Raw genomic sequence first — 14,216 nt, 5'->3', positions numbered from 1 at the left:
CCCTCCTGCTTGCCTTTCTCTCTTGCCTTGGTCTCCATCCTCTGTCCCTCACCTTCTCTTCATCCTCCTCTCTATCTGCTCATCCTCCTCCTCCTGCCCTCTCTCTCTCCCTATACCTCCTTCCCCATCCTCTCTCTGTCCCTCCTCTCTCCATCCTACCTCATCCCCCCTCCATCCTGCCTCCCTCCCTCCTCTCCTCTGCTGCGTGGCGTGGTTTAAGTGAGCGATCACTGCCCGCAGTGTTAAGTGATGCAGGCTGTGATTCACTCCAGAGGAGGAGCTTATATCGAGGAGCGCTCGGAGGAGAGGATAGAGGAGCAGAGAGCAGGAGAACATCAGAGGAGAGAGGAGCAGAGAGAAGAGGAGAGCAGAAGAAAGCGCACACGGCTTTGTTTCTATCCTCATCCACCACAGGTATCCTCAGGATACCTCTCACAAGAAGCGGACTCATGGAGCGGATGGAGTCCATGGAGCCGATCACGGCGTACTACACCACGGCTTACCCGGAGATCCAACCCGACAGCGGGTTCGGGTCCAGAGAGACCACCGAGAGTCAAGCGAAGACCCCACCGCCTCCGACATACGACGAAGAACTGGTGCACAAGGTATGTCGGTTTATCTCTCCCCCCCCCTGTTTACAGAAACTTCCTGTTAATTTCCTCTCCAGTTGTCCCTCCATGAGGAGGACCCCTGGTCTGGTCCTGGATGGGTTTGCGCTCTCCATGGTACTGATCTCCACTGCGCGCCCGGTGCGTCTCCGTTACGTGCGTTAAATCTGCTCCAAACGTGTAATTCCTCCTGTGATGAAGTGTCATCTGTTAACGGAGCTGCACATCACTGGAGGAGGCAGACACGTCAACTGAGGACACGGAATACCCCCCCCTGGCTTCATTCAGACGTAAAATCAGGATTTATCTTATTCTCCATGTTTTTTGAGGAGAAATCAAGAAAATACATTTAAAAACAATTCTCAATAACGACTGCAGGGCATATCCAGAACTTTAGTTTTAAACTCTATTGTCTTCTTATGTTTAATGCCTAACATTAACAATACCTAACAATACCTGTCATTCATCCGTTTTTATGGCAGCCACACGATCAATGCTGAATATAAGCGTTGCACGAAGTGAAGGATTTTCTCCTTAGTGAGTGTTACAGTAGTTTGTTCTGCTGTTTGTGGAAATGAGACGATTGCAAGACGGAGCTTACAGTGCATTCATGTTATCATTGATACACATAATTTTCAAAATAAAGATAACAATGTCAATCGGCCATCGTGAAAATGTTATTTATTTGTTTCACAATTATTTCGGTTTTGTGAAGTCAATTGGACAGTTGTTTGAACACAAACGTGGCTGACTTTTACTATTTACAAAAGCTGAACAGCAGGTGTCACCGTGCAAAAACTGAACGGAAGCGGCAGGCCGTGCGGATTCTGGCAGCCGGGCTGTTTTTGGCACGACAACGTCAGTTAAAGTTTTCCCTAAAACATTTTCTGTTTTCAAATCATAATTCTCAGTAGCTCCACTGTGTTCACTTGAAACATTGATGGGGCCTAAAAGCACAACAATCAACACTTTACTGTGAGGTGTGCAGTGATAAACACGACACTTTCAAAGCAGATAGTCATGGAAATTTACTTTTACTCACATTTAATGACTTTAGAACTGAGTTTTGGGGCAGTTGCAGGCATTTAATTACTGCAAATGCGTTTTGTTTTTGTTTGTTTTTTCAACTTTCTTGACTGCCGATAGAAGAAAAATCAGTTAAATACACCTGTCAGTCCTTTCTGGGGCTGTAAATTGAAAAAATTAAAGTCAATCAAAATGGATAAAAATGAACAACATAGTATGTGACAGTACACGAGTAAAAACATAGATTTATTTATACTCTAGGAGAAATATTCCCATGTTCCCACAGATGTTCACTCATAGGCCTGTGGATGTACTCATCCTCTTACACCCTGATAACATATGTAGTTTCCTCGGAGTGTAGGCTTATGTAAAAGGGCATTATGGGAAATCTTTTGCCTCACATTCTGGTCCAGATGGTCAAGCCAACCCCACAGGAACTTCTAGTTTATGGAATTTCAATTAAAACATAGATTCAAATCCCACAAAGGGAGTCTGAGTTTTAATAAGGCCCCATTTACATGACAACATTGTTCTAGAGACGGGCACCCACAATGCAGCAAACGTTTTGCGTCCTAAATCTGCTACAGCTGCATTTCAGCTTCTCCTCTGGAACCATAAAAATGACTTCCATTGGAGAGAATACTCACTAAAATAGATACAAATTTATAAAATAACCATAAAGTATTGTTGAAGGGGGATTTCAGAGAAAAGAAAACCAATTTTTGTGTGAGTCAATCTGTTTAAACAGGTTTAAACAGAGGTTGCAAAATTAAACAAAATGACATATTTCACTCTTTTCCTGCCCAATTCCAGTACAAGAAATAATTCCTTTATACATCAAATCAAAATAAACAATGTAGTTATATTATCTGTGATGTCATAAACATCCTGTCAGTTGAGAAGAAATAAGTAACCAAATATGACATTTGACTGTGAGGGCGTGTAGTGAAGGTCCTGTATGAAAGATTATGAGTTCTGGTATTTATAATGACTATAAATCCTCCAGGAAGGTTTTTTTTAAAAATAGTTCTGACCTGCGACCTCCAAAAGCAAAGAGAAGAGTGAGTCGCTCTGGGCTGCAGTGAAATGTCACCTCTCATTATGAAGCAGCGCGACAGGAACAGCTTCCAGTTCATTCTTAGAGCCGCAGCGCTCAAACCTCATCTTAAGAAAATGCCATTTTAAAAGAGGTTTCCCGCCACAATTTTGATTAAAACCAATTTCTTCTGCATTTTTAATAAAAAAAGAGTTATCTAAAGAAAGAAAAGTTTATGTGTTTAACGAAGTAGCTGCATAATACTATGAGAAGGAGATACATTAAAATGAATGTAAATGCTTCCTTTATTTTGGTATAAGAAAACCATAATGCATAGAACCAATCAGTTTATTTTTCTACTTCACTTGAAGGCTTCAATTAGCCTTTCGTGCAATGAGCAAGCAGATCTGCTCCTCTTGGTAGCTTTGAAATATTCTTCAAAAACAAGAAATCTCAGATGATTAAATGTATATTTCTGTGCTATTTTCCACAATCATCTCGTCTCTTGGCCTTGTTGAGTTTAAAACAAGGAGGAAGTCTCCGAGGTTTGTTCTAATGATGAATAATGGCTTGAGCTGCTCCCGACACTAATGCCACCATACCACATTTCTGCTAATGCAACCACTGTGTGTGTGTGTGACTGCAAGAAAACCTGTTAAGAACTCTCACTCACACTAAGAACCAACCTTGTTAGAGTAAAGGATCAAATCATCATCAAGATAGAAGTAGTGAAACGTGTTTCCATCCACACACAGACTTTGTGCACACACCAGCAGAGGAGGAGTGTTGGAGCAGCGTGAATCAAAGCAACACAAGCTGTTCTTTTCTTCCACCGATCAGAAACCGTGATTACAAGTGAACAGCGTGAAGCCGCCAGGGAGCCCACACTGTGCCACCGCTCAGTACTCCCCAGGGTTTCCTGCTGTCTCATGCATTCAGCCTGTTCTCTCAGGGGAGGACACTTTCCTTGACACAGATTCACCTTTATCCTCCTGAAAGAGTCATGATTATGTAATAAAACACAGGTTTTCGTCTCAGTTTTGGGTTTGGCTGGTGAAATAACTTGTGCATTTCTTCCCCAATGAGACATGTATCTAATTAAAAAAGCTTAAAACTATAGCACCGTTTAGTTACTTGCTAATACCAAGTACCGCTACGAGTACTTATTAAATCCCAAAAAGTCTAATTCGCAGGATCTGCGATGCTGCGATATGTATGTCTCACAGTCTGACTCCAGTATTATACTGCACCTGTAGCGTCTACAGAAAATAGCTAAAGAGAGTACTTGTACTTCTACTTGTCCTGCATCCCTATTATTTTCTATTTTGAAAATGTGATCTTGTCAATTCTTCTGTGGCATTTCTTTGAAGCCCGCATGTCAATAGAAAAGCTTGAAATGTTTTCAAATGTTTGATATCCACACATAGAGATATTACACCGACTGTTGAGCTCAGGAGGAGACGTCAGCTGTGTAATCTTTGTAATCTGCGCTAAGATTAAAGTGACGTTACTCCAATTTCAAACCATTTCCTCAACAACACACACACACACACACACACACACACACACACACACACACACACACACACACACACACACACACACACACACACACACACACACACACACACACACACACACAGTGACACCAGGACTCAAACTCCTTCACTTAACAATGTGCTCCATGTACACTGTACACCGATTCCCCAGCATCTACAGCCTCTTCGCCTAATCGGCTCCACTAGCCGTCACTAGGGAAACTGAATCCCTCCACCACCACCACCACAACCCAGTCATTACAGTGCACGTACACGTGCATGTCCACATGTCATGTGACCTCTCAGTGACGTGAGCAACACGTTGGTCAGGTTACATGAGAGTACGCACCACATTTCTCATAAATGTTTTTGTTTTAGAATGAAGACCGATTCCTCTCAGCTGCTTCTGGGTCCAAACGTTTATCGTCACATTCACAACTCTGATCCTCTGAGACTGTAGACATTTATCTATCAGATCTTTGCAAAATAGCAGGCCGCAGGTTTCTTTGTGTATTTATCTGTTATTTCAACGTTAACGAATGGAAGCACTGAAAATGCTGCGGTTTGCTTGTCGAGCCACTAGTTGGTGCTGTGTTTTTGTAATTTAACCAGAGATGGGCGTCTTTCTTCATCTTAAAGATACACGCAGCCTCTTCCGTAGATAAGAAATGTCTCTGTGCGTATGCAGATGATGGTGCAGTAAATGTTACACGGAGATGAAGACTAATGTGGCAGTGTTTTCAGAAAGTTCTGTTTTCAGTGACTGATTGTGATTAAACATCCAAATGTGACACAAATTCTACAGATTTTACTTGAAAACGTCACGTAAACGCGACCGGATGTGCTGACATTAGGTCAACATTTGCCTTTATTTACAAGCAAGGTTTTTCATACAAACAGGAAAAGTAAAATGTATGATTATGGGTCGAAGTTAAAATATACGAGCCGAATTACAAAAAAGTTTAAATCATGAGTAACATTTAAAAAAAACAAAAAAAACCTGCACAAACTTATCCATTTTACTTGTAGGACACCTTTATTTCTCCATCATGTTGCCTGCCACTGTCCTCAAATTCAAAATGAGTGAATATTCTCCATAAAATGGCAAAATGTCTTATTTTTCTCTGTTCCGTGTTGAATAAAATATCTGTTGAAGAGATATGAACTATTGAAATCAGTGTAATATCACCAGGAACCTCTTTTAACGCACCGCCTCGTTCTGAATGAGAGTGTCAGGCCCTGTTTACACGACGACATTGTAAAAATACATTGTTTTTGCATTTTTGTTTCCGAGCGGTTTTAAAAAACCCAAAATGCAACAAATGTCTTGCATTTTCCTCAGTGTTGGTAACTGTTGATAGTCTTCTCGCTCTGTGCTGATTCGCAGCAGAAACCACTTCTGTTGTTCACCAGGCAAGATGCCTTCATCACCATTTGAACCGAGAGCTTTTTTCAAGGGCTTAATAATAAAAAAAATATATATACAGTATATATTTACCTCCAACGCCTGAGTGAAGCTGATACGAGGATTCAGAGCAGTATCTGTATTTCAGCCCTCTGCTGAAATCCCTCGAAACGCCGACACCAAAGAGAGGCTGCAGAACCTGCGACTGGTGAGCAAAGCTGCTCCCGCGCATCGACTCTAATCCTTCTTTTCTTTCAGCGCCGCCACTCTTCCATCCTCAAGCTTTACGCCAAAACTCAGTTGAAGCACTTCAGTTGACGCTCGTTCCACTTTCACTTCTGAACATAGAATACAGTCTCGTCATGTAACCTAATCCTGTAGATTTTTATTATTAAGTGGTCCTGCTGCATCAGGCTCCAGCTGGTCCACTTGGCACATCAATACAGAATAGCGATTGTCCGTATGTCTCTATGTCCCTTTTCTACACCAATTCTCATGTCAATATATTGACATTTACATTGTTGTCACTATTTTTAGATCAACATGTCCGTGGTAGGTTTGTGTTAACAGATGACTGGAGCCTTTACTCACAACAAGAGAAAATTCCACTTCACTCGTTCTCTTCATATCTATAAAAACAAAGAAGCTGTGAAGACTTGAGTTACTCCCCTCATTCACCGAGTTAAAGTGTAAAAACATCAGTCTGTTGATACTATTCACTAGAAGATAAAGCATCAATCATGTTTTGTTTTTTTAAAGGACACCCAGCCTGCAGACCAGAATATAAAGTTCTAATCCAGTATCATTGTCAAACCAACCAACTTCCCAGGCGAGAGAGCTGTTGTTCTCACTTCCTGTTGCTTGACAGTGGGGACGCACGCCGAGTGTGTCGAGGTGGCGCTTCGCCTCGGCATCATTACAAAGACCCAACGGCCCCCACAGCAGAAGTATTGATTGACGTGTCCAGTGACGAAGTTGAACGCCTTTTGACTGGCTCCATTGTCTGGAAGGTTACCTCCTCCGGGCTGTGAGTCACGCCGTCAAAGCAGCACACTGCCAAGCTCTGATAGAAGTTGATATTATTTGTGCTGCTCGGGAGCAGAAATATTCACTGTGACGCAGATGCTGAGTCACTTAACTGAAAATTATCAAGAGCCATTGCAGTGCTTCAACCACCATCGGATTCTGTCAAGGCGGACAGTAATAGATTTGCAATACTCATTGTTCATTGATAGACCCTCGCGTCAGAGAGAAGCAGTGCCCGGTAAACACTCCGGAGTCAAGTTGATGCAGAAGATATGAATCCTGTGTGTGTGTGTGTGTGTGTGTGTGTGTGTGTGTGTGTGTGTGTGTGTGTGTGTGTGTGTGTGTGTGTGTGTGTGTGTGTGTGTGTGTGTGTGTGTGTGTGTGTGTGTGTGTGTGTGTGTGTGTGTCTCATCCCGCAGACGATCCTGGTGGGGGACAGCGGCGTGGGGAAGACCTCTCTGCTGGTGCAGTTCGATCAGGGCAAGTTCATCCCTGGTTCCTTCTCTGCCACAGTGGGCATTGGATTCACGGTGTGTTTGCATGCTTGTGTGTGTGTGCACGCGTCATTTATTAAATCCTCTCTCGGTGAAAAAGACAAACCACTTCCAAAGGTCACGTCGAACGTTTTCACTGACATTTAAAGTTACCTCTCTTATTGTTTAAATGGTTTCATTGGTTGGCATGAGTTTATTTTTTTTCTCATTCCATTTGTATTTCCAAATGCAACATGTACACTCAAGGAATGACAAACTTTTGGTTACTTCGTAACTTTTAACCCCTGTAACATCCACCCACGCCTCCACCAAACCCAGCCCATCCCACCAGCAACCCCACCACCATGTGATCGTCACTAGGGCACCGTCAGTACAGAACTTGTCTACTTTGTAAGAATGTGTTTCAAGTCTCATATCAGTTCTTTCCACACGTGGATTTTGCTTAGTTTTGCATCATTGACTCTCGCTGACGGGGCAAAAAAAAATAAATCCAACCAACCGTCTCCCTGGATGATTACCCCTCTACGCGTTCCTTACTTCAGTTTTCCATGTCTGCTCTGAATGCTGCGGTCCTTTTCTCCGCGCCGTCGGTAACTCCCCGGTGTGTTTCTGCTTCTCTCAGAACAAAGTGGTGACTGTTGACAACGTACAGGTCAAACTACAGGTCAGTAAGCAAGTCGGCTCCAGCGAAAACTTGATGTGCTTCCACAATGGCGTCCTATTTTTAGCACGCTGGCTGGTTACCTCATGGGCACTGGCTCCGCAACCGAAAATAACAAGTTGGGTTAGCCAAGTGGAAAAAGGAGCCAATTTCTTCCCTGTTTCAGATTTGGGACACCGCTGGGCAGGAGAGGTTCAGAAGTGTGACTCATGCATATTACAGAGACGCACACGGTGAGGCAATAACACCCTCACATTGGAAAACTGTCCAGGAGGAGCTGCACGCACAGGATTTACATGTAATTATTTTTGCTCTCTCTCCGAAGCGTTGCTCCTCTTGTATGACATCACCAGCAAATCATCCTTTGACAACATCCGGGTGAGTCTGAGACGTGTCCACAACAGGAGGGAAAGCTGAAGTCTCACTAATGCGATGTTATTGACTGGATGTGTGTTATGTGTAACCGCTCGTGTCCGTCTCTCTCTCGCTTCAGGCGTGGTTAACAGAGATCCACGAGTACGCACAGAGCGACGTAGTCATCATGTTGCTGGGCAACAAGGTGAGAGGAAATTTCTCGGAGGAACTTGTGGAGGAAAAAAGTGCAAGGATGTCGGAGGAGGCTTGCTTGAGGGCCAATGAGGTCATATCGAAATGATGGAAACTCATGGAGACAATTGAAACAGTTACAACTCATCCCACCAGGCAGAACGTTTTGAAGTGATAGACGAGCTCGGCTGCCTCAGTCTGCAACAGACGGTTCAGGACGAGAAACCTTGAAGCTATAAATGCACATATCTTCATTTGACTGAAATGGAAACCAGCATTCTGCTTCAATGTTTTTTGTTGTCCGATAAATGTATGGGAATGTCGGTTTTTGTTGCTTTTCAAGGGGATGTTTAGCATGAATTCAAGAGCTTTAAGAGCAAGTATTGCAGGGCAGAGTCAAGTGTCCTCTTTTTTTGTGAATAATAAATAAATAAAAATAAATACTATTTATATAGCACCTCTAAGAACATTGTTCCCAATGTGCTCTGAGAGTCAAACAAACCAAAAAAATCTGTCAAGAATTGAGAAGACAGGCAATCAGTAAAGTAAAACTAAATAGAGATGACAACACACCAAAGGCCTGGGTGGCTAATAACTTTTAATACAATTTTAAATAAAAATAAAACTAAAACAAAATTAAAGCTAAACGTAAACTTCAAACAAAAATAAGTCTATAGAAGTGGGTTTTATTAAATAGATTGAAAAGAATTTACTGATTCTGTGAGCCTTATCTCCTCTCCGCTCATGGGTTGTGATTGGTTTGGCACCAGTGACCTCAGTGGGTTATTATTCTCGTCGTGTCTTTCAATAGAAGCTGAACTTCATTTCAGGTGAACGCCTTCTGAGTCAGATTTACAAATAGATGACGCCCATAGCAGAGCTTCAGTTTGACGGGGGTTTTTTTGGCAGTTTGCACACTGATGATTTAGTAGGCTTCAGATCTCATATCAGAATTCTCTACACATAAAAGTAAAGCAAATACTTGTCCCAAATAGAATGTTTGATATGGCTCAAAGAAACAGTAGTGTGTGTGTGTGGGTGTGTGTGTGTGCTGCACCTCTCCTCACGTCTTCATTGTTAAGAAAATGTTAAATGTGGAGTTTTTTTTACTAACTCCTCAGTTTTCCTCCTAACTTCTCTCAGTACTTCTAATTATAAGGTGATTTACAAAACAATGCCGGGTATTTATCAAATTCAGTATCTCACCGTTTCACTATTTTACTTTTAGTTTAATGTCTTTGTAGTCAATATTATCAATATCTTTCTTATACAATAGCACGTCATTTTATTTTGAACTATGAACTGATAAAAATGAGATTTTCCACCATGCATGGTTGTGAAAGGTTAGAAAAATATAATATCCACATTCAAACGTTGCTTTTCAATATATAGATATAGATATAGATAGATTATAAACACATTTTATCAAGCCTGTCGTCTCCCGTCGAAACTAAACTTTGTAAATATGAGCTAGAAAGCATCAAATCTTACTGCAGCGCTTCTCTTCTCCAGGGCGACATGAGCAGTGAGCGCGCGATCCGGAGAGACGAGGGAGAGCGACTGGCCAGAGTAAGAGCTTCAATCAGTGCTGAAGGAGCACGACTGTGATGGTTTCACCCCCCCCCCCCCGCTCACTATTATTTACTCCTCCGTGTGTCTCCAGGAGTACTCCGTTCCCTTCATGGAGACGAGCGCCAAGACAGGAGTCAACGTGGAGCTGGCGTTCATTGCGGTGTCCAAGTAAGACAGAACTGTGTCAATCGTTCTTCATCAGCTCTCAGACTTCCTAAGAAATGTAAATGTTCAACTTGTCTTATATAAAGTAATCTCCAGTCCGCACAAACTCCAAGGCCTTAGCTTATATCCTGTGAAAAATTCTGTTAAAATTTTATTTTTTGCTATAAAACCTCAACACACTCCCTTATAAAATAAACATGTATGTAAATATAAACACAGTCAGCATGCAGGGACAGAAAACACTTCTTGTGGTACAAGGTGGTATTGCATGAATGATTCGGCCGTGGCTAGCCCAACCATCTGCCACCTTTTATGACCCAAAGAGCCCTTTTCACAATTTTGCACCAAATAAAGTTTGTCTGGAGCCACAAAATATTTTAATTCTTTGAAATGAAGAAAAAGACTTTGGGGGAAAAAAATCTATAGAAACAAAAATTTTGCTTTGCATTCATAAAATGTCATAAATACAATTTAGATTTAATTACATTTTTAGCTGTTGTAGCCACTTTTAAGACTTTCCAGCTTTTGATCATTTGTGCATCTTGTTTATTTCAGCTGCTTTAGCTATTTAACAATTTGTAGGTTCCTCGTTATGAGACAACTTTTAGTGACACTAGCATGTTTTTCTATTTATCCTCTTATTTGTCTTCTTTTTTCTTTTCTTCTTTTATCCTAATTCTTTCTGTTTCCTCTTCTTTTTCTATTTTTTTCTATTTTTTTCTTCTTTTTCCATTTAGTATTTTAATCATTTTAGTTTAACCATTTTTACTGCATCTTACTGTATTCTTATTCTTATTCTTATTGTTATTGTTATTGTTATTTTTTCAGCTATTATGACTGTTTTAGCTCTTTCACTTTATTTTGCTGTTGTTATCCTAGATTAGAATTAATTTTTTTTTAAATCAGTATGGTATTGAAATAAAATACAAATGGAAACAATCTTTATTTACAAAACATTTTCTGAAAGCTTCCGGAAGCCGCTACAGGGAGGCTGATGAGCCACATGTGACTCCAGAGCCCCAGGTTGCCGGTTAACTTTGGGCTTCCCTGTGATATTCAGCAAATCATTTTTGGATTGTTTCTGAGAAAATTTTTCATACTGTCCCTTTAAACTCTATTTATTCTTCCATTATTTTGAAAGCTTTTTTCAAAATTAGGTGAAACAAGCCGTACTGGAGTCCTTCACTTTTCTCAACGGCACTGATGTTTTCTGTCTGGTCCTGCCCTTTAGGGAACTGAAGCACCGGGCCGTCCAGCACCCAAATGAACCCAAGTTCCAGATTCACGAGTACATCGAAGCCCAGAAGGAGAAATCAGGATGCTGCAGCTATTTCTAAGTCTCATATCCGGAGCCGTCCTCCCACGACTCTGGGTGGACGGAGAGTCAGAGACAGAGAGAGACAGAGAGAGAGAAAAGCTGCTAAGTGGGAGGAAACCCTGTAACTCGCTGCTGCTGCTGCTCCTAAAAATATTACCCTGCCATTCATTCTGGACTCAAAATACAACCAATGGAGCCAGAGGAGGTTTACCCAAATGACTCACACAACCCACAATTTTCTTCACACATCATCATGGGCTGCTAACAATATGTTATACAAAGTTGAACAAATGGCAAAAAAAAAGAAAAAAAGAACTCTATCCAAATATAGCCAGAGGCGTTTGTTTTCTAGGGGTAAGATCAATGAATTTTGTGGAAAGTATGGAGATAGTGTCAGAATGTGGTTAACATGGCTTAGCGTCGGTGCTGCAGGAAGTCCAAACTTTCAAAAGAAGGTCGTTACTTCTGAAAACAAGACTAAAAATGCTTGAGTCAGAGGAAAGTGGTATGTTTTCACTTAATTCATGCCAGAAAATGTGATTGAGCATACCACAAGTGTAGTCTTAACATCAAACACCATGTACCACCAGTGTGAAAGTCCAATATGTGATTGTTCTGACAAAAATGTGACAAAGATCAGTCCCGATATCATTTAAATAAAAGTCTGGGGATTGTTTTCAAGTGATACATTCAGAAAATTATCAAGTGACCCAACTGGCCCAGCCCATACAGTTTTGTAACGTGAGTCTGTATTGCTGGATGACTCAAAGAGTCCAGTGAGCGTCTCTTGAATAAACCCTATAAAAGAGCATTTTGGGCTGAGGTGCTTCAGCTGTTTGATAAATATTAAATAAGTATAAAGTATGACACAAATTTAAAACAATCAGATAGACATAGTATCTGTATGATGATAAACTAGCGCAGCATATCAGCAGATGAAGTTCAGTTGTATTCTTGAGCATTTGTTTATTTGAGCACTCTGCTGGTGTAACCACTGATGACGCTCCATACTAAACACACTGATATCAATCTTTAACTCCGTCTTTCAGATAAAGAGTTCCTTTTACGCTTTCTGTGTTTTTACCTCAATATAATTGGCCGTTTGCCTTGCCGACTCATATTAAAGTGACAACAGTTTTTGGAATCGCAACCTTTATTTAGCCAATGAAGCATTTTTAAATGCACTGACGGTGTTAGAAACCCATGAGTTTGCCAAAGTGATCAACCACTGCTGCAACTTTGTGAACCAACAGATCTAAACAAAGGCCACACACTGTGTCGTGGATGCAATTTGAAGCCATGCGCACGGACAAAAGCCCGGTTTATTCTTACCGCTTCACTCGCCCACTGGCAGTTCTTGGGAAGTGGAAAAGCTCAGGGACACAGCCGGTTAAAAACTTCTCAACATGCATCCGACAATTGTTTCCACGGACGAGGATTTGCTGCATCAGACCGAACACAACAGGAGCGACTTTATGCTGATCTGTGTTTGGATTTAGAACTTTGGAAGCATTCATGTACATACTTTATCAGTGATTGCAGTGAAAATATTTTTTGAAAGAGTTTTTTCTTTTGGGGGCGGGGGTGGCTGCATTGATTTGTACATATTCTCTTTCAAAATTGCTGGTCGTAAACTTGCATGTATGCAGGATTGCATGCATCTATGTGCAGTGCCTCCAAAATGTAATGAAACTCAGTTTTTATTTGCAAAAAAGTAAAGGTGAAAGGTCAAACTGCTGATTAGCATTTTTAATGGAATTTTAACTCAATGCTCAGGAATGGCTCAGGGTTAAATTTTGCTTTGTGAGTACAGGATGTGGAATGTTTTAAAGCCACATCGACACATTAAAGCTGCATTAATTCATGTTTTCAAAAGGTTTGTGGAGACTTCAGGCATTGAAGAAAACATTTGCACATTATTCAGAACTGTTATTCACTTCCCCTTTCCTCTGGGAAGCCTTCCTCTATAGTCTGCCACTGTCATGACACTCTGGAGGCAGACATTGTTGTGATTGTCCTGTAAGTAGCGCTTGTGGAGAAGAAGTATTTATTACAGCCATCGTACACATGTGCAATCGCAGCATTTCCTTTTTTTTAATTCTTGTTTTTTTTCCGATGTTTTACACGGAGATAGAGCCTGAGCATTTTCGGAAAGTTGCATTTTCAGTGGCTCAGAGGACCGTTGTTGTGTGAACAGACCCCCGAAACGCAACAAAGGTTTTACATTTTCACTTGATAACATTGTCATGTAAAATTAACCTTTGTTACTATTTGCCTGTTTTTTTCTTTCTTTTTTCTTTGCCCCACTTTTTTTCCCCACCCCCCTTGTTTTACGGACCCCCCCCCCCCCAGACAGGGCTCACTTCAGAACAGGAGAATGACAGAGTTAAAACATGGTCAAGCAATTTTTTTTTTTTTTAAGTTTCACACACCCTGCTTTGCCATAAATACATTTGGCTTCAAATCATTTACAACATTCACTCATTTTTGGATGATTTGATCATTTGCTAACTAATCGGCTAACTCCACTTGGACGAGAACCGTGACAATCACATAACTTACAATAGTCTTTGCCATGGCAGAATAAAATTAGATTGAATCATGAGAGAAAAGCTGTAGGCCTGACACCAAAAATATACTAAAGCCATGCTAAACTCATGGAAGCTATGAAGTTGTCTTATAACTCTCTGTAGGTTCGTGGGAAGCATGTTAAATAATGCAGCTTTAATGAAATGATGTCAGAATAACTTTGTGTTACAATATAAACTTTGTACCTGACAAGAGTATGCAACACTCGTGCATATGTTTGACATTGGTGAGC

At 41.1% G+C, this 14,216-nt stretch overlaps 1 protein-coding gene across 1 annotated transcript; it reads left to right on the top strand.

Moving 5' to 3' along the window:
• Nucleotides 1-245: 245 nt before the first annotated feature.
• Nucleotides 246-13,132, top strand: LOC308115558 (ras-related protein Rab-37-like). Its single transcript, XM_080473116.1, has 9 exons — nt 246-605; nt 7,059-7,169; nt 7,756-7,797; nt 7,961-8,027; nt 8,120-8,172; nt 8,288-8,353; nt 9,853-9,909; nt 10,004-10,080; nt 11,309-13,132. The coding sequence occupies exons 1-9, from the start codon at nt 450-452 to the stop codon at nt 11,412-11,414; spliced, it is 735 nt and encodes a 244-aa protein (XP_080329242.1). The 5' UTR covers nt 246-449; the 3' UTR covers nt 11,415-13,132.
• Nucleotides 13,133-14,216: the final 1,084 nt, after the last annotated feature.

The sequence above is a fragment of the Lipophrys pholis genome (genome assembly GCF_963383615.2).
Source record: "Lipophrys pholis genome assembly, chromosome: 1".
NCBI classification, from domain to species: Eukaryota; Metazoa; Chordata; class Actinopteri; order Blenniiformes; family Blenniidae; genus Lipophrys; species Lipophrys pholis.
The sequence above is the reverse complement of the archived record's forward strand: the minus strand, read 5'-3'. Positions and strand labels throughout refer to the sequence as shown.

Excerpts from the sequence above, each read along its gene's own strand:
- LOC308115558 (XM_080473116.1), top strand. The coding sequence starts at position 450 with ATGGAGCGGATGGAGTCCATGGAGCCGATCACGGCGTACTACACCACG. Across the intron at positions 7,170-7,755 it reads CAGTGGGCATTGGATTCACG|AACAAAGTGGTGACTGTTGA; the intron begins GTGTGTTTGCAT and ends TGCTTCTCTCAG. Across the intron at positions 8,354-9,852 it reads TCATGTTGCTGGGCAACAAG|GGCGACATGAGCAGTGAGCG; the intron begins GTGAGAGGAAAT and ends TCTCTTCTCCAG.